Source organism: Cardiocondyla obscurior, linkage group LG01 (genome assembly GCF_019399895.1).
Source record: "Cardiocondyla obscurior isolate alpha-2009 linkage group LG01, Cobs3.1, whole genome shotgun sequence".
In the NCBI taxonomy this organism is placed as follows: domain Eukaryota; kingdom Metazoa; phylum Arthropoda; class Insecta; order Hymenoptera; family Formicidae; genus Cardiocondyla; species Cardiocondyla obscurior.
In genome coordinates, this window is record NC_091864.1 from 7,805,333 (window position 1) to 7,825,014 (window position 19,682).

At 42.9% G+C, this 19,682-nt stretch overlaps 3 protein-coding genes across 5 annotated transcripts; 2 read left to right on the forward strand and 1 right to left on the reverse strand.

Moving 5' to 3' along the window:
* Nucleotides 1-319: 319 nt before the first annotated feature.
* LOC139113943 (protein charybde) lies at nucleotides 320-7,006 on the reverse strand. 2 transcript variants are annotated; one of them, XM_070675419.1, is made up of 4 exons: nucleotides 6,670-7,006; nucleotides 4,614-4,794; nucleotides 4,068-4,223; nucleotides 320-3,723 (listed from the first exon to the last, which is right to left on the reverse strand). In XM_070675419.1, exons 1-4 carry the CDS (start codon nucleotides 6,716-6,718, stop codon nucleotides 3,633-3,635), a joined length of 477 nt encoding a protein of 158 aa, XP_070531520.1. In that variant the 5' UTR covers nucleotides 6,719-7,006; the 3' UTR covers nucleotides 320-3,632. The 2 variants fall into 2 exon arrangements, with proteins under 2 accessions (XP_070531520.1, XP_070531511.1); XM_070675410.1 differs by having other exon boundaries at nucleotides 4,614-4,797; nucleotides 6,670-7,005.
* A 672-nt stretch (nucleotides 7,007-7,678) lies between these two features.
* Ccs (copper chaperone for superoxide dismutase) lies at nucleotides 7,679-15,564 on the forward strand. Its single transcript, XM_070675366.1, has 8 exons — nucleotides 7,679-7,832; nucleotides 13,724-13,962; nucleotides 14,073-14,271; nucleotides 14,436-14,625; nucleotides 14,712-14,778; nucleotides 14,839-15,020; nucleotides 15,093-15,211; nucleotides 15,439-15,564. Exons 2-8 carry the CDS (start codon nucleotides 13,951-13,953, stop codon nucleotides 15,459-15,461), a joined length of 792 nt encoding a protein of 263 aa, XP_070531467.1. The 5' UTR covers nucleotides 7,679-7,832; nucleotides 13,724-13,950; the 3' UTR covers nucleotides 15,462-15,564.
* A 104-nt stretch (nucleotides 15,565-15,668) lies between these two features.
* On the forward strand, nucleotides 15,669-19,373 carry Ast (protein asteroid). 2 transcript variants are annotated; one of them, XM_070675303.1, is made up of 2 exons: nucleotides 15,669-16,157; nucleotides 16,223-19,373. In XM_070675303.1, the coding sequence occupies exon 2, from the start codon at nucleotides 16,335-16,337 to the stop codon at nucleotides 18,630-18,632; it is 2,298 nt and encodes a 765-aa protein (XP_070531404.1). In that variant the 5' UTR covers nucleotides 15,669-16,157; nucleotides 16,223-16,334; the 3' UTR covers nucleotides 18,633-19,373. The 2 variants fall into 2 exon arrangements, with proteins under 2 accessions (XP_070531404.1, XP_070531413.1); XM_070675312.1 differs by having other exon boundaries at nucleotides 16,544-19,373.
* The last annotated feature ends 309 nt before the right edge of the window (nucleotides 19,374-19,682 follow it).

A 19,682-nucleotide genomic window follows, 5' to 3' on the forward strand; every position in this document is an offset into this window, starting at 1 on the left:
TATTTATACGTAAGACTGGTCGACTCTGGATTCGTTTGCCCGCCATGTCATCCCATACCAATAATTAATAAAAAATCCCACATATATATATATATATATATGTTTTTTTTTCCTTATTAAACGACGAACTTTATTTTACACGTTATGTAAGATTAAGACATTGCAAACTGCTGGGTTTGCAAAATCTACGACGTTATGGAAAGTCTATGATTACGTTCTCGAATGCGAATATTTTTATGAAGGATACCAAACACACGAGCGTTTTCAGATGAGAAAACATTTTAAAACCACTGCATCGGAGCGCATGAAGGAGATCGGATTTTCATTTCAATAAAAACTATAATTTATTTTAACGTATAAAATAAAATTTTTCAATACAATTTTCTTTCTTAAGCGGCGAACTTCATTGCAACACCGTCGGCTTTTCGCGCCGACCACGAAAGAGACACAGTTCCACTTTATCGCAACGAAAAACGAGCCCAATCTAATTCTATTGAGTCCCGTCGCAAAGCACATTTCTCACTGGTTCTGATCCCAGTTCGTAAAAAGAAAACCTTGCTTTCTGGCATGAATCGGAGAAAGCGGGTAAAGTTTCACCACGCCGAGCATTTACGCCCTGCCCAAAAAAAAAGAAAGAAAATCACCCCTTAAAACGAATGTAAAAAATTACCCTCGCGGAACGGCTCGTGTACATTCGCCGTGTTTAAGCAAAATTATTTACAGGGTGATTTTCCGTCAATTGCAGCGAGCAAGTTACATGCGATTCCTTTTGCGGCGCGACGAGATGCTCGGCGTGCCGGTTGAAGAGTCGCCACCCTTTGCTAGCAAGCCACAAGGGGGGTTTTCGATTTCAGCGTGTTCTCTCTTTTCTCGCGCGACGAGGGGAACGGGAGAAGGGGAGGAAAGGGGGGGTATTTCTATGCAACACGTTTCTCTCGACCTCGCAGAGGAAACTTGACACGAGCGTCTTTAATCTAAGCCCTAACGACAATCACACACTTGCCTCCTTAATCACTTTGTAACTCTTAATATCACAATACCGACACTAAGGTTTGCAATCGCGCTACGACGAAGAGCAACCGAAGCAGAATGTAGAATAAAAAAAATTAAAAAACAGAAGAAAAAAGAAGAAGAAGAAGAAGAAGAAACACAGAACGGAAAGGAGTAAAGACGTAAAAAAAAGAAAAAAAAATATCTAAGCATGGGGGAGAACGCGAACGGATATTAACCACAACGTAAAGCGATTGTACGTACGGTAGTCAACGAGTAATAATATTAATAACACGACGAACTAGGGCGAAGACTGCGGGCGATCATTCAACGGTAGAGTCTCCTCACCGATCCCTCATCCCTCTGAAAACGGCGGAGCGCGAGGCTCGCCGCGAGGATCTAAAGAAGCTGAAGCGATGCAGTTTCACGGATCGTCACTCCCGGATTAAACGTAGCTCGACTATCTAACTTAGTGGACACACATTTACGTCGTTGATACACACAATTTTACACGATTATTTGTTACACGTTGAGTGATAAGATTACTTAGCGCGAGAAAGATTCAACATACGTTCTACGGTGATAAACTGCACTGCTTTTTGCTCCTTCGAGCTGAAATAATTCGCGACCACTCGAATTTTTCCTCGCAACACTCGCCGAAAAAGGCCTTCTCCGAAAGTACAACGAAAACGAAACGCCCGCGAATCGAACCGAGAACGAAAAGGCCGGTTGTTCATCGCCGACGATTATTTCGACGGCTTTGAGTAAGTCACCGGGGACGAGTCACCGGTAATAATCGTGTTACGTTTATTACATTACGTTTATCAATAACGTGGAAACGATTATCAGCATCGCGACATCGAGAGAAGATGTTATTACAGTTTAACGAGACTTTTTTTTACACACAGCGACTGATGCGAAGGGAGAAAATGACGAGGGAGGAAAGATCGATCGATGGAATGAATGGTACGGGCCGAACATCTGTACCAGAATACGCGTCCCAGAAAAATGTATATTATGAGAAGGCTCTGTTGAAATTTCGTTGCCTTTCTTTCTTTTTTTTTCTTTTTCTTTTGCAACAAAGAAATCTTTGTTTTCTAAAAACTTGAGCAAAGAACACGAAAGAGAAACATAAAGAAAATTAATTGAATTAATTAGTTATAAAACGCAGGTGATGTTAAATTTGAATTCTTATGCTTCTTGATGTAAGGTGATACGTTTATATGATCATATACGCGGATCACCCTCGTCAACGTCGACGGGCTGCTCGACAATATTCACTTTTCTGGAGCTATCCCGCTAGATATTTTAGGCGCAGAGGACTCACGCTTGGGGGAAACATGCCACATTGTTCCAACGTAATTCGCATTTCACGATGAAAAATGGACAGCGTACGCCCGCTTGTGGGAGAGGCGCACGCGGAGCTCCGAAGGATCGTCACTAAACATCCGGCGCGACTAATAGCTACCTGACTACGATTAATCAGTAAAACGCTCTCTAAAAACTAATCATACATGCTACGTATCACGTGAAATTTGTTACAAGTCTTATAATCACATATCCTTTTCAAGAACGAAGACGCGGGAGGCCGCCTCCTCGCGATATAAGATCTGCTACTACTAGAACTTGTCTTCGCGCTATCACAATTATCGAACGTAATAGGCCTCTCTCCTTAAATACAGTATTGCGTGATGACAACGGGCAAAATAAGGAGCGACTTTGTTGCCGTTAACCCTTTAACCAGTTCAACAGCGAGCGGCATTAATTAGATTCGTTTCTTATCGTTACAAATACTTTTAGCTCCGTGGGGTCCATCAGGTCTTTGGACCCTCGGTAGCCTTAAACTCTACGATTCTCAACTTCAATAATCCTCAAATACACGTCTTACAAACTAGCCTCGCAAATTCTCTTCCTTAATTCCGGTGCGTCCTTCGAGCCTAACTACCTTAACTTCCGAATTATAACTCCGTCGAAGCGAGTTCTTTAATTTTTGTTCCCGAGGAAACGGCGACTGCCGATTCCTCGAATCTCAACTTTGTCGAATCATTAAGTCTCGCCTAAACTCGATTTTCTTTTTTTTTCTTTTTCTTTTTTTTTCGAACTCCATGCACCGTTCGATCCTCGATAAAGTCTAACGTCTCGTATAATTGTCGTGTTCAAGCTGCAACTATTTTATATAATTAAACGACGTTTCTACAAACTACTCCATTTCTCAGATATGCAACGGGTAAGTTTTAAAACACACAGGGGCAAATCTCGTGTCTCGCGTACTCGAGCGGTATTATCGTTCAAGAAAAATGTTTACGGTCTCTCGCGAATCAACCGTTATTTATATAGAAAAATCCAAGTGCAACGCTCCAAGTTAAAGGGTTAAACGTAACATTCGCGCAAACGCGACAATTGAATTTTATAATGTGCCGTGGCAACGAGATCTAACCTCATAATGGCGTTGCCTCCATCATCTCGGTTTCTTTTTTCTTTTTTTTTCTTTTTGTTTTTTTTTTTCGTCCTGGTCTTCCGACATTGTACAAATTCGGCCGACGCCCGCAGGGCGACAGACTGACAAAAAATGGCCGCGCCTGTTTAAACAAAACGGGCGATCGTTAAACGTGCGAAACCCCGGTGTGCAGCTTCGAGGCCCTTCAATGAGATTGCTGGAAAGACCTGTAGAGCTTTTTCTTTTGCAAGGTGAAGTCCCTGCTGATCATGATAGTGCCGCCACGCGTCAGATTTCTATAAAAAACAAAAAAAAAAGAACAAGTCGTATTTTAAATCTCGTTTATCATAAACGAATTGCGCGAGTCACGCTTTAAAATGTTAATAAATTACAACGCAATGTTTGTGAAAATCGAAAAGACTAGATCAAAATTATTCAGATATAATCTAATCGTGCGACTTGTAAAGGCGGTATTGCGATACCACTTTATCGAAATAAAAAGATAAACAACAGCGATTAGTACGTGAAACGTGACAACAGGATATTTTTGATATATTTTCGTTTGAAAGTTGAAAACGAATGAAAAGAATTTAAAACAGGGACTTAATTAGAGAGATTTCATTTCGTCGCGCGTACTCACTTTAAGAACTGAGGCAGTAGCATGTGCCAGGACGTGTGGTCCTGCTTCAGGGTGAGATAAAGCTCGAATGTGGACACAGTGCTGGGATCGCACTGTATTCTCGACAGCTTACGACACATGCTGTCCGTCTCGAAGCTGATAAACAGCGTGCAGCCTCTGAAACAGAAAAAAACATGCACGTCAATTTTCCAGGCGCATTCGAGATCCGAAATAACGTCGATTAATCTACGGGAACGCCGATAACAGAATCATTCTTCAAATTTCCACCTTTTAATGTCTATTTTTATCGAACGAGTGGAACTTGATAAAAATTAAAAAAGTGTAAAAAAAAAAAAAGAAGAAAAAAGATGTTGCCGGTGGATTAAAATAAAATCAAAAACTGAATCGACTCGAATTCCACGGTGCTTTTTTTTTATTTTTTTTTTTAGACGAACCTGTTGCGAAAAGTAATATCTATATTTCCAAATCGCGTTGGACTAGTTTCTTTGTTTCCTTTCTAGAATCGCGAATGGGGAAAACGACAACGACGTGGTATATTCTACTTACCGAAGACCGCAGGGCTCGTTCTCCGCCATCGTAAGTACATCTTTGGCTATCTTGGGCAGCAAGTCGGCAGGCAGGAGGACCTCGCCGCAAGCCAGTTGGGCGTGTTTAGCCCTCCTGAGCTCGACCTCCAGCCTCTTTGCCAGCGCCTGACAGGCACCATCCAATTCGTCCGTCTCGCTCCCTGCTGTAACAATTAATTAAGCGGAATTAAGCGCGCGCTCTCAGCCCTTTAGTCGAGTAAACTAACGTCGAGGAGGTCAATTGAAAAGAAAGTGGCGGATCGTTTTTTCTTCTATTTCAGCGCTTATAAACAGTTCAATAATTATTCTCTCAGTTAGGCCGGAGAGCCAAATAAAGTTTATTACATTACGCTAACATTGCATTATTATTTCAATTATTTCCTTTTTTTTCCCCCACAAATAATTTAATTTTTAATTTTTCCAAAATTTCTCCGACAAAATGTGAGAACGGCACGCGAGAATATTTCGCGAAACAAAAAAAAAACACTCCCGAGATGCAAAAATGACGATTGACGTAATCTTCGGCGTTAATATCAAATCGGCCGATATCGCCGACTTGTGGATGTAATCGAACGCCGTGGCGAAAACATATTTTGCTGACGACTCGCCTTATCTACCATTCTAAATGTAATCAAAAACCAATATAATTTTAATCGCCCGCTACAACCGCTTGTTTCCACGATTAGATTTTAAATGTTGCTCCAACTCGCGTAAACCCGATCGTGGCCGTAATCTCGATTAATCGAGCGATGAGGTCATCGCGGCATTATTTAAGACCGGAGTAACAAAGAGCAGGAAAAAGAAGAAAAGGAGACACAACATCGACCGGCATTTAGAATTTTTCGCCGATCAGTCGAAGGAGCGCAGCTCGGCTGGCATTCCTTTTTTTCTTTCTTTTCACGATTATTACTCGGTCAACTAATCTCGCATTAAAAACAAATACTCCTCTACAACACAAAACTCAGTAAATTTGCACAAATTATTGGCGTAAGAATTACATCATTGAATAAAGGAAAAAAAATCGTAGAAAAATGTAAAAAACTATTTTATAATAAATTAGTTAATTTTTTTTTTTTTTTACAGAATTAATTATAAAATTCTTACACTTATTAATTTGTGAGATCTTACAAAGTTCTTTTTATCGCGTTATAGTGGGCGATACTTTTTGCAGCTCGGCTTGGCTCGACCATTGTTCTAGCGGCCGGCGACGAGGTGAGCTCGTTGGTAACGAACTTGTTTGACCTCGATCTTTTTTATCTACCTAGAGTTGTTTAAAAATAATTAAATAAAAATCACGACCGCCGTTTCTGCTCAAACTACCAGCTGTCCGTTGTTCGCCGGTTTGAGAGTACTACCATTTTTCGAAATATCGGCGACTCCATCGTCGAAACCGTTCGAGAACCGGAAATCTCTCGAAGCGTCTGTCGAAAACTTGCGTCGCAGAAATATCGTTCGCCCACAAAAAAAAATGAGAGAGAAAAAAAAAAAGAAATCCGTTCGCATAGTTACTTCCGGCAACGCCGGCTGACGAAACTTCGCGAGCAACTCGAAGGCAGCAATTAACGTCGAACGCTCTCCGCGGCCGCTAATCCGTATTTATTTACCGGACGATCGGGAATGCCGGGGAATTTTAGGAAAAGTTCCATTTACAAACATTGCTGAAAGTAGCGAGCAGAGAAACGCGAACGAACAATCGAAGAGCGTGGAAAAACGGCAGGCGAAGGGCATCTTCTCCTCCCCTCCCCGAACCCTCACCGCGATCGGAAGGCCGCTGACGCAACCGTAATTCGAGGTTTCGCCGGTGAATCGCCGGCAACGTCTCGAGATCGGCTACGAATTTGCGCTCGCGGGCCCGGGACGGTTTTTCCGAGTCGACGGGACGTGCCGTGAAAGCGCAAAAATCAGCTGATTCCAGCCGGCGTTGTCAGCTGAGAACAACGGCTCGGTCGAGGGAGGCGGAAACAGGAATTGACCGGCCAGTGCGGACGGCGAGAGAGGCCGCGAGTTAAAGATAAAACCGGCCACTTAGAACTTACCTCGAGTGTTGCTGAAGTCGACGTTGACGGGGCACGACAGGACCTCCATGATCTCGCGAGAACGTCCGGTTGCACAATGGACTCGGCTTTGTCGTCGGCTTCGCCGGACGGCGGTGCGACTTTCTCCGAAAAAGAGACCGTCTTGCGATAAGCGGCCGATAAGCGAAAGCGACAGACTGGCTGGACGCGCGAGCGTGATAGAAGATCGCGAGGAGATAGCGGGAGCGACGAGCGACTGGGTCGGACCGACCGTAGCTTTCACCGAGATCTTCGCACCAAAATTCGTAAAGCGACCAAGCCCGCACTACGCTCTCCGTTCGACTGATCGGCGGCCGGTACTTGACGCGACTTAAATATGGCCGCTCCTACTCCGCGGCCAACCGCTGCTCCTCCGCGCCGCGCGCCTCGCAAATCGCCCGCCTAGCAACACCGTCTACGTGACGTTTTGGCAGTGCTCCCGCACCTTCGGCCGTCTCCGACGGTGCTCGCGGCGGCCTTCGGCCACGCTCGGCTCGCCGACGAGCGCGGCCAGCCGGGGCAACGCAAGTGCGAGCAAGAAGACGCAAGAGGAGGCCCGCTTGCTGTTGCCGGCGGTGACGACGGTACATCGAGTTTTATTTTTTTTTTTCTCTTCTTTTCCTTTTTCACCCACGATGCTCGTTTTGTTTTCTTTCCCTTTCTCCCCCGCCCTCATCTCTGAACTACGTGCGCTACGTCGCGCGGCCTTTTATCGCGGCTTTTAACACCGCGCGTATTAAACCGCCGGTGAAATTACGACGAGAGGGGAAAGGGGGAAAAGAGGCGAAGGGGAACACGGGGACCCTTCGCCAGTGGTGACTCCCTGAGCGTAGGCGATTTCGTCAAAAATCGAGAGACTCTTCCAGGAGTAAAAAGAGAACGTCTTCCTCTTGGCCGCGTCCCGCGGCGAGGAGGACGGCGCGGCGGGCGGGGGGAGGAGGAGGGAGAAACCTGTTTTAGAAATTCAGAATGAGGTGTTGTGTTTTGCTGCGGCAGGAGATCAGCTGACCCTGGATGTAACGAAGGTTATGGTAAAAAGTTCATCCCGGCAGGACGAGGCGATCGAAAGGGAACGGGTCCTGGCGTCGGCGTGAATTTTTTTGATAAGAAACCATCGGATTCGCCCCGAAGACCCAGGCCGGCCGGTGAGTCAGAAGAAAATAGAGCTGATTATAAAAACTGTTCGCATTGCGTAAGATCGCCGATTGTGCACGAGAAGCGCTTGCTCACGGTTGATCGATGCCGCCGCGAGAACGTATTTTAAACATTGATTCACCTAATATATTCATTATGTTATTTGCTTTATCGCCATCGCGAGGAATTTATATCGCTCTTAATCGCGCTTTTCGTGCCGTCGAAACTGTGTACGCTATTAATCACCGTTTTAATTTTTTTTTTTTTATTACCTTTTTTTTTATTTCCTTCGGAATAATATTTCAATACTGCAATTTGGCATGCCGTGTGAGTAATATCTCCTCGGCGTCGCTCTGCTTTTCGGCCGTGCGCTCCTGAAACCAGAGAGAATATCGTTACTCTCGAGGCGAGAATTACTTATTTTTCGCGACCGACAAATAGGTTATGCGCGATAAGCTTTCTTTTTCTCCTTTCTTTATCGGCCGCTAATCCGGGGGACACGTTGGGTCGCACGCGAGATGAGGATTTATGTAACGAGAGTTACAAGATTAGCGCGGTCCGCGCTATTTACGGGCGCCGTTAGTTTTAATACGAAGACAGTCACGTTCGGATAATAGATCTGCGATGCGTTCGAAGTAAAAGAAAAAAAAAAAAAAAAAATTAAAAAAAAACCTCCCGTAGCTCGCGGGAGTTAGACGCGCGGCGGAAAACCGCTGCGATTACCGGGACCGCGGGAAGAGAGATGCGCGAGGAGATTACGCACGAGAGAGGTGCGTGCTACGAGGAGGGAATTATCTCCTCCGCGCATCGCGCGTTCTCGATTTCAAAACAAATTACGAACGGTTCTCCACGGGCGCTGGAAATAAAGAGATGATCCCCGCGGCTACCCGCCATTTCGAGATCTCCACGATCAGCCTTCGCGAAGTTGGCCGCGTTATTTGATATGCGGGCGAGATCAATCTTTATGGAAAGGGACACTTAACGCGTCGGTCTCCTCATATCGTGAACTAGGCTTCGATCATTAAACGCCGAACGGCCATCGCGCGCACGATACTCGCCGTTTGATTTTCAGCACCGCTCCTGAAGGTGCTGTCGTGAGTGAATTTCAGATTGGGGAACATGAGAAAGCGGCCGAATATCGGACAGGAAATACACAAAATGCGTTGAAGGGGGAGGGCGGCACCGAACACCTGTGACTACGTGGGACTTCGTGGGCACGGAGTGCACTCTACGAATACTCGGTAACAATGGCTCGGTCGCCGGTTCTAAAAATCCGTGGCAACGATCCGAGAAACCCGCCCGACAGGTCCTCCCCCGGGGGCAATCCGTAAGTTTCGGAGATCTCTGCGCTTCGCGAGAGAATCCGTGGACGTGTCCACGCCGGGATCCGACGATCCGTAACGCGTGTCGTTTAAGATCTTATAAAGATCGACCGTGCAAACTATCTTATCGCGCGTTTATAAATACGGGCCGTTCTAAAGCGGCATCGCCGGTTATCGGGCAGATAAAACAATCAAGGGGGGATTCTCCGATCCGTCCGACGCGAAATCTCGTAACGGCGATCGGCGGTTGGATCCGTAACCAAAGCCAACAACTTAACACGGTACGGATTCCCCTCCCCCCCGGCTGGTGACTCCGTTTCAGGGACAGCGAACGCGTAAGACCGGTGATCTGAGAAACCAAGCGGTTATGGATTTTCTGGTGAGCCCAGCATCTCCGTCGGAAGTATCGTCTCTTATCAGCGGCGCTCTCGCGATTTCTCGGGCAAACAGGCACCGCGATAAGGGCCCCCTGATCGAATCTCGCGCCGACTCATTCACGCGTCAATCAAAACACATTAATTTCGCGGATCGCGAGACCGGTCGCGCGACCGGCGTGATAAAGGCGATTCGCGGTTCCGTAAATGAAAGATAAGAACAAAAAAGAAAGAGAGAAAGAAGAGAAGCAGAGTTGTGGTCGTCGCTCTCCCGCAACTCGCCGATCGATCTCTTTGTTTCGCTTACGTGGAAGCGAGTACGTGATCGCGAATAACATGACGTGAACGCCGTCTCGCTCGCTCTCGTATGTCTCGCTCTTTGCTAAGTGCCTCTATCTCCCGTCCCTCCCTCCTCTCCCTCTTTCGCTCTACCCGTACCCTTCCTGCTCCCCGCTCCCTCCGTCTCTGTCGAGCCGGGCGATGTGCTCTCCGATTGCATCGTACGTCCGACGACATAATCGACGAGCTGAATTTTATTAAAAACCGGTTTGCTCGGCAAAAACCGACGGACTAGAGGTAATAATCATCAAAACGCACCGTGAAGCTCCGGCTTCTCTCGTCGTGCTTCTCTCTCCTTTTTCTTCTCCCTCTAGTTTCTGTTTCTTTCTCTCTTGCACCTACGCGAGGAATCGGTGTTACGTCGGTGTGTAACAATTACACGGGAGCGGCCTCGGCGCAAGCGAACAGCCTACATATGGAGCACAATAATCCGGCGAATTATCCAGGATAATTATGGAAAATAAAATATAAAAAATCCGCGGGGGCGTACGAAAGCGAGGCGCGATTCACCGAGACCGTGTGCCAACGACGCTCCGCAAAACCATCTCGCTAACATTCGCGAGTTGATAGCGATCGTGTCTGTTGATACTCTCTTATCGGCAACACGGGGTGTCTCATAAACGCTGAAATCGCAGATCTTCGTGAAATACGGTGGCGAGAGGGAATTGCTTATCTTCGCGTTAAATTGCTAATTAAAAATAAAGACGTAAGGATTTAATTATTGCCGTTTTCTTGCGACGCTACTCGGTTCTACCTCTCTCTCTCTTTCTCTCTCTTTCTCCGAGCTCGTCTCACGCGAAAGTAAATGATATTTATCAGCTGCTGCAGAGTTCTAAACGGCAAGGTTATTGATTTCAATAGCCCCGATAATTAATTATAAAATCAAATGTAAATAACGCGCGCCTTGCAGCGTGACACTTTTTCAAGACGAAGGTGCGTGAACGATCGTCGTTTCCCAATGTGTTTTGATTTTTTTTTTTCGGCCGAGCTTGGACACTGCGCACTTGGTGAACAGTGCCTTCCTCCCTTTCTCTCGGCCGCTCTTTCTCCCTCCGTCGAATGAATTTCGGAGAAACGTCGCTGCGCCTCCGACCCGTGCGTGTCGATGCAAGTCCGTGCCTGTTTAAAGCCTGAAAAACCGCGACCTTCGCTGTGCACGTCCCCCGCATTGTCCCCGAGGATCCAGAAAGATGAATATAGTCGCGCTCCGGGGCGCCTCCTCCCTCTTTCCGCCCGCTGTCCAGGGATGACGATCCTAGCGTCACGGATCGACGGCGTCGCGGCATAATACGAGCGGCGTGATTAATACTCGGCCGATCGGCGGCATTTATAGAAACGCGCCGGTCGTTATGTAACTAACAACTTCCCGCGGTTGCGCGTGCCGTGCGCGGCACGCATAATCGCGACGCCCGGCGATCGAGAAAAATCGATAGCGCATCCGCGGAGCCGTCGCGTACGCGAACACGACAAAGTTATAAATACGCGCGTGTAAACGAGCGGAGTGAAACTCGCGTTTGGTCATTTGGGGGGGCCTGACTTCACGCACCGCCACGCGTGCGAGCGAGATAGACGGACGCTCATATGTGCCGAGCCCCGGGTCTCCCCCTCTGGCCCCCTTCTCTTGCTCCTCCGGTCTCTCTGCGGTCGGGAACGAGGGAAGCGACGAGGGGGGCCCTCTCTTCTCTCTCTCTGTCCCCCCTGCCCCCTTCTCCCACTTTTCTCCGGGGGCCCCTTCGTCTTTCCCTCTTACCCCCGTGGTAACAATTACAAGCGACTTTCAGCTGTGTGCGGAAGCGCGAATAATGCGAGACCGGCTTTGGTTTACGCTTCTAGGTATACCATGCGAGTCCGCGCGCGCATCGCAACGATTCGCGTTGAATAAATTGCGAGCTCGCGCGCACAATGTAATGCTTTATCCGCAAAAAAAAAAAAACCGCTTTGACCTCGCGGCACCTTGTCGAAGATCTGATTTCGTACGTCTAATCCTCTTCGCGCGTTTCATCCCGCTTTCGCGAAAGACGCCTCCTCGGACTGGACGTCTTCTAATTGCAAGCGCCGAAAAGTGTACCGGCGTCGACGTCACACGGGACAGCGAATTAATCGAAATAGAAGCTGCTATTTTCAGCTCGACTTGTTTACCTCGCGCCTTTAGAAATGTAAAAAAGACGCGCTTACGTAGATAAAAGATAAATGGTGGCTCGGGGAATTTAAAATTGGCAGGAGTGGACGTGAATGACGGCCGATTCCTTCGAGATGAAACGAGACGGTAGAGATGGAGAGAGAACGAGACGAAGAGAGATCGCGTGTAAAAAGTTAAATTATGAAATTGTTCGTTTAATCGCCGTCGAAGTGCCGTCATGATAAATCGCTTCGCGAAGAAAGAAAGAGAGAGAGAGACGGAGAGAGAGGCCGCGAATCGGGGAAAGGAGTGGGTCAATGGACAAGGTGATAAAAACGCAATCGGAAAATGAGCCAAACGGACCGGAGGAACACGGAGAATCACCGGAGAGAAACGCCGTCCACAAATATATGCGCTCGTAAAAAAGAAAAAAAAAGAGAGAGAGAGAGAGAAAAAAAGGCCTCGCGCGTACACGCACACGAACACGCCGTACACGTTCACGCGTCACGCGAGATTTTTTCCCGCGATAAAGTGGCTCGCCGCGTTATATATCACCACGTTCGTACTTTTATAGATTCTTTTTTTTTACGCGTCTCTCCCGCGCCGGTGCCTGGCCGATCGCCGAACTCGTTCGAAATTGACGAAAATTAATTTAGCGAACAAAGCAAACCGATTGCCACGGCGTTGCCCCGAACGTGGAATACAATCGCACACGACGGACTAATATATTAATGTTTTTTTTTTCTTTTTATCACTGTCGATCTGCGGACACATCAGAAATCACCAGGAGACGTCAAGTTTCCGTGAGATTTCTTTGGAAAAAAAAAATATTATGATTGCGTTCTGTTACAAAGCAATTTTGTAAAAATTTACGTCATCCTGTGATTTGATTGCGTTATCGGTGCGGTTGCGATTAATGACGGAAGAGCCTGGAAGAAGAAAAAGAAAGAAAAAAAAAACACGCCGAATCGCACGTGTACGATGTCGTGCCGGTGCGAACGATAAGCGGACGATTAAATCGAGATGGTTTAAAGCACCGATTAAAGATAACGCGAGCGGGCTTTCTTTCGGCCAATTGCGAGATTACGAAACGAAGATACGACGCCGATTTAAATATAGCAGCGAGATTATTCCGATTGATCGGTCGTCGCGCGAAATCGCACCTATTTGTTTTGATTAAGTTTGTTTCGATCCCCGGCAATTAGATCTCGGTCGTAACGTGATTAAGGCGGTCGCGAGGACGAGGAGGCGAAGGGACGAGAACGTGTTCACGTTTTCGTGCGTCGCGCGATTAAAAAGCTGTACAAAGGATGGAGTCCCTCCCCCGTGAAACTTTCGCACAGCAACAACCTTGTCAACTGTTGAACGCGCCGTGCTCGACGGGGATCGATATGCTCATGACGCGGGGGTGGTTTCACATTCTCGAGTAACTAAGCCGATTAGATAGAGATCTAGCTAATTGCTGAAAAGAACGGCGTCGTCGTACCGCGCCGGTCGCAGGAATCGCGAGACGGTACGGCACAGAGTTGCTTTATCACTTTATTATTGGAGAAAAAAATTTTCTCTCTCTTTATCTACCGTGGTTTGAGAAAAAAAACGAACAAAAAAAAGAGGAAAAGCCGTGATAAGGAAGATAGAAAGAGAAGGAAACTAGAGCGCGCGAGTGAGAGGGGCAGGGACGCCAGCGCCATTTTCTCTCACGCGCATCGACTCGTCGGTAAAAAAGAGATTCCTTACCTTTCTCACAGTTGGAGATAATTTCTCGAGCAGTATCGTGATTCAGCGTAAGCAGTCCAGCGTAATCCAGTCCACTGTAATCCACTGTTACGGATACAGAAGGTTTATAGTTCCAAATAGTCACTTTATCGTTAACGATAAAAGATAGGAATTCACTTGCTGCTATTGTCTGTGTACAGCCGGACTGTGTAAAGAAAGAAAAGTTTGCTTTATCACGCTTTATTGTACAAGCACGGAAATGGCTCTGAAGGTGAGTAATTATCATTATTCATTAGTAAGATAAAGATTGATAGACAGACTAAAAAATGTAATCAAATTTGAGATATGTTTAATTATTAATACGTTATATTATTTTTGTAGATCGAGTTTTCAGTACAGATGGTTGACGAAAAATGTATCGATGAAATTTCTAAGAGTATAGCAGACCTGGATGGTGTCCACGATCTGACCATCTCCTTAGACACTGACAGGGTCACTCTTAGAACAAGCCTTCCTCACTCCATTATACAAGAGAAAATTGAAAAAACAGGAAGAAAAGCAGTGCTGAAAGGATATGGGGGTAAATTAATTTCTGAGACATGTTTTTAAAAATGTCAAGCAAAAGAATATTACACAGAAAAATAATAATTTAAAAGATTTAAAGTATTTATCTTGAATTTTTTTAAGTAGAATAAATGATCTCAATACTGCTTGTAAATAAAATCAAATAATTATTTTTTGCAGAAGGATTAAGTGCTGTGGCATTGATAGGTGGAAACTCGGGATATAATTTTGGCAATCAGATCTTTGGAATAATAAGATTAGCTGAAACTCCAGAGGGATGTATTATCGAAGGTACAATCGATAATTTACCTCCAGGTGAGCATGGTCTGCATATACACGAATATGGTGACATATCCAGAGGCTGTTATAGGTAAGGGAGCTAGCAAAAGCAAAAATTTTTAACAATATTAAATTAATTTAAATAAAAAATAGAAATAAATTTTATTTTTATTATAGTTTAGGTGGCCATTATAACCCACGCGATTCACCGCACGGCGGTCCCGAAGACGATCTGTCAAAAAGAGTAAGTAAAATGCTGTGCTTCTTAAAACCAATGGTACTTACATGATATTTGCAATTGCAGCATGTGGGCGATCTCGGCAATATCCAGGTAGAGTCCACCCGCAGGAGTACCTTTTGGAAGCTAGACAAATACCTTGATCTAGCCGAGATTATAGGCAGATCTATCGTTATTACTAAAGATCCAGATGATTTGGGAAGAGGTAACAATCCAGAATCTAAAATAGATGGAAACAGCGGAGAGGGGTATTATTATTATTACATAATTTGATTCTCGGACTGTACGTTATTACTTTACATTAAATTTTTTTTCTACAGGTTGACTGCCGGCCTTATAGCCAAAGCATCTGGATTGAATCAAAATACAAAGAAGATTTGTGCGTGCAATGGGGTTACCTTATGGGACGAAAGACAACTAAAACTCACGAATATTAATGGTACGCAAAGTCATACAGAGTCAATGTGCACATTAATTTAAATATTTATAGTTTTACTGAAAGAAAGAAAGAAAGAAAAAAGTAAATTTCTTTTTTAATGGTTCTTATTTAAATAAATAATTGGCTAAAAATTTAAATTAAATTTTCTGTACATATGATTTTATAATAAACACTTTCGAAGAAATATTTTTATTACATAAAATAATTGCTACACTTTTCTTTTTCAGAGAAAAAGTCAGAGAAGAAGTGATTTACGCGAATACGTGTTAGCGTGATTGATTTAACGAAGAACACATTTCAAATTTAAATAGAAATGTGTATTTTTGATCAAATAAAATATATTCATGTTTAAATTTCGTCTATAAATTATAACTTTTTATTACGTTATATTGTTATATATTTATATATTTGCTGTTTTCCAGCTTTCTTCTATTTACATAAGATAATTCTTATTTGTAATATCACCTTATAACCGGTATTCATAGTCGGTTCTTATATTTAAAATTGTCTCCAGTACAGTCTTATTTTATTTTAAACCAATAACAGCCATATTTTCGTCTTAAGACTTTGTTTAAAGTGATCTTGAAATAGGAACCGATTATGAATACCGGCCTATGAGTTTATCAGAGTTTATCGAGTCGAATAGCTCGCTGACCGATTGTGCTTCTAGATCCCTCCAAGGTTTTATTTCGAGTATTTTTAATCACGTGGGGTTCTTGGAGTTCTCGGGTTTCTTGAGAATCGAAACGTAGCATAAACACGAACCGATGGACGTGGTCGACGTAGCATTTAGTTTTCGTTGAACTCAGTATGGACGTCAGTCCGGTGTTGTACAGCTTGCTGTTCGGTCACTTGTATAAAAACCAAAAACTTAGTAGAGATGTGTATCGACTTATGGCCTACCTCTAACGTATTAGTTGACGCGACGAACCACGAAAATATTAAAGTAAGTAGAAAAAAGCTTTCGTAAAGAACGTAATTTAATAAAGCAAATGTAACGGATATTTTCAGGTTAAGTTTCAGGCTGCGATATCTGTCAACGTAATTAAAACATTTTACAGAAATTTGCGTGGATGCTGAATAAAATTGTTTATTTTTTCATTAAAGAATATCGATCATTAAAATGGGAATACCGGGCCTAACGTCTTATATTTTAAATAATTCTGAGCGCTACCTTGAAAATTACATGCTACATGACACGTACTTGGTAATCGATGGCCACTGTGTAATATGCCAACTGTACATGTGGCATGCTAAATGCAATTGTGCTTTTGGAGGAGATTACGATAAATATGCGCAATGTGTAAGGGAGTTTTTTGGTGATCTTTTAAGATGCAACGTCACACCTCTGGTTATAATTGACGGCGGTGCTGAAAACAAGAAGATGAAGACTATCATGTCTCGAGTAAAACAGAAAATTGAGATCGCATCGAACTACACTTTTTCCACGCAAGAACGGACGAAATTCTTTCCTCTCAGCTTAACTAAGGTTTTCATAGACGTAATGAACGAGCTGGAGATTAAACATGCAAGATGCGTATTCGAGGCAGACAACACTATAGCCGCGGTAGCACGCAGCCTCAATTGTCCTGTTTTAAGTTACGACTCTGATTTTTACATCTACGGATCGTTATACATACCATTTAACACGTTCGAAAATAACATAATGCCTAATCCAAGCGGCAATGGATTCGTGAAACATTGCAGGATTTATTCGATTGACAAACTTTTTAAAACGTATTATGGATTGAATCAAACCTCGCTGTTCTTAGCAGCGGTATTATTAGGAAATGACTATGTGAAGCAGCGCACGTTTAAAAAGTTCTTCAATCATCTGCCGCAAATTAGGAAAAGATACAGCACCGAACAACACCGGAAAATAGACGGGATATTACATTGGCTGCGAAGACGGACTTTGAACGAAGCCATAATAGGAATATTAAGCAGATTGCGAAAAGAAGAACGGAAAAATATATTAAACAAAATCGAAATGATAATGAACAGCTACGTCGACGCGCCGTTGAGCGTGTTAAAGATATTGGGTTTTTCCGCAGAAGTATGTTTTAAGGCGAGCATGGATAACGTGAGCAAAAAGTTCAAGTTTGAAGGTGACATATATAATTTAACGTACGAGGAAGACGAGCCGACTGAGGCGGAACAAAGCGACGAGGAAGAGAAAAAAGACGAAGAGGAAGCAGCGAGCATTCTAGAAGACAAACAATTGGTTTCTAACGAGTCGTTGGTTAATAATTTACCTGCCTGGTTCATTACCGAGTTTCAACAGAACAGATATCCCAGCTATTTCCTAGACGTGATAATAAGAAAGTTATACATCAGCCGTGCCCAGCTCGAAGATCCTACTTCTGTTTCGACTCTATTTGTAGCTTTAAAAATAATAAGCGTCATTTATGCTATATTAATATCGGTTAACAAAAGTAAGCCCAGTTTGGAGTATGTAACTAGAGATATGAATAGGGGAATACAACGTTATCAGTTAGAATATTGTGACAACATACTCGGGTGTAAGTTACCTTGCTTATTGAATCTGAGAGAAATACCCTTCGTCGTCAGGAAAGAAATTTTAAATTCCACTTTAGGGATCTATAACGCACGCGACATTAATGAATTTCCGTCAAATTGGATGTTGTATCTTGCGACTATAAAATACTGGATAGATCAACATGAGGAACCGTCTAAGTTGAGGTGTCACATATACGCTTTGCTGTTCGCTATGTTATTTAACATAATCGATTGCAATATAGGTACTCAATTTAGAGTTCTCGCGAAATTCCATCAGAAGTGTAATAAAATTGTAGAAGATATTCAAAGAGACAGGCAGACAAAGAAGTATCAGCCACAGTATCCAGTCGATACTACACTTACGGCTGCAGTTTATGCTGTTAACGTTGACGATTGTTTTCTCGCGTCTAGATTCTTTATATCTAACTTCGAAATAGATCGAAAACTATATTCTCAGCCGAAGAAATACGATATCTCAATTATTCATAATTTTGCAGAGTTTCAAAATTGCGTAATACACACTGATCACTTAAACTCATTATTGAACTATCCATATGAGCCAACTAAGCTTTCTGCCGTGTACAACGGTACATTGTTATATAATTTATGTAGCAATTTTAAAAAGCGCGACAACGTTGAAGCTTATATTAACTTAATACTGCAAAATTCTGCAAGTTTGTTACATTTGTTTAATACACTTTTAACCAAAGCAAAACCTTTATTAAAAACCGCCTTACAGATAAAAACTGATGAGAATAAAAAACAAAAGGTAAAGAAACACAAAAAGAAGGAACATGTAATAAACGAAGAAAAAGAAAAAGAAGAAACTTGTGAGGATAGTGACGAACAAGAGTTTTATGATACAAGTAATTCTTTCTCTGTACTCGGACTCCAGTCGTAATTATTCCTCGGATTAGAAAAAAATAATCTGAATCTTTGTTAGCATTAGTTTCATTGTTCTTAGACGGATTTGTATATTTTATTTGTTTCTGATACGGCCTTTTAGTATCGTTAATACGTAAGTTTTTGTTCCAAGTTTTAAAATTGCTTTACATAAATAAAAAAACGAATAGATTTACTGTACAACGCAATGATTAATATTAAAGATTATTGTATACATTACCTTTTTGTATATCTCCGAAAATGCGTTGAACGCTGTTTTAACAGCGTTAGCTTCTTCCCGTAAAGTTGGGATGTAATATTGGTCGTATCCATGTTTGATAAGTAATCCAATGCGAACAGCATGTTTTAATGCCTCCTGTAACTCCTGTTCGAAGACTGTGATATCGGTTTCAACTGGATAATGCCCTTGTATATAATCTCTTAAATTTTGTAATTTTACAAATAACTGAAACTTTTGCAGTTCCTCCACGGCTGCGCGTAGCATTTGCGATGTTATCGATATCTTTTCCATTGTAGTGCGAAAAAATTGTTCTATTAAACTTTTGACGAAAAAAGTTGCAGTTATTTTGACACAAGTAATTTTGACAAACAATATGGTTTTATTAATTGAACATATCTACTTATTCGCAGAAATTCGCAGTTTACTATATGCGTGAATATGTTTGATTGTGATGATTAATGATCGATTTATATTCTTTTGTTAATTAAATATATTACATTGATTACAGAATAACAAGTACATTTGTGTATACATATTTATAATTTCCTTTCATATTTATAATCAGTTAAACAGTAAATTATATTGAATCTCTTTTTACCCTTTTTGCAAAATACATTTGTTTTATAAAAATTCAATACATCTTTAACATAAAATAAGATAGTGATTTAATTACGAAATAAAATATATCTCACCATTACTTTATGAAATATAAAAAAAAATTGCAAAAAAATATATATACAAATATACGTAATAAGTTGCATAGTCCCATTACTACAATTCATACTTAGATAGATAATCTTTTATTAAAAAATATATAAATTTAGTAAT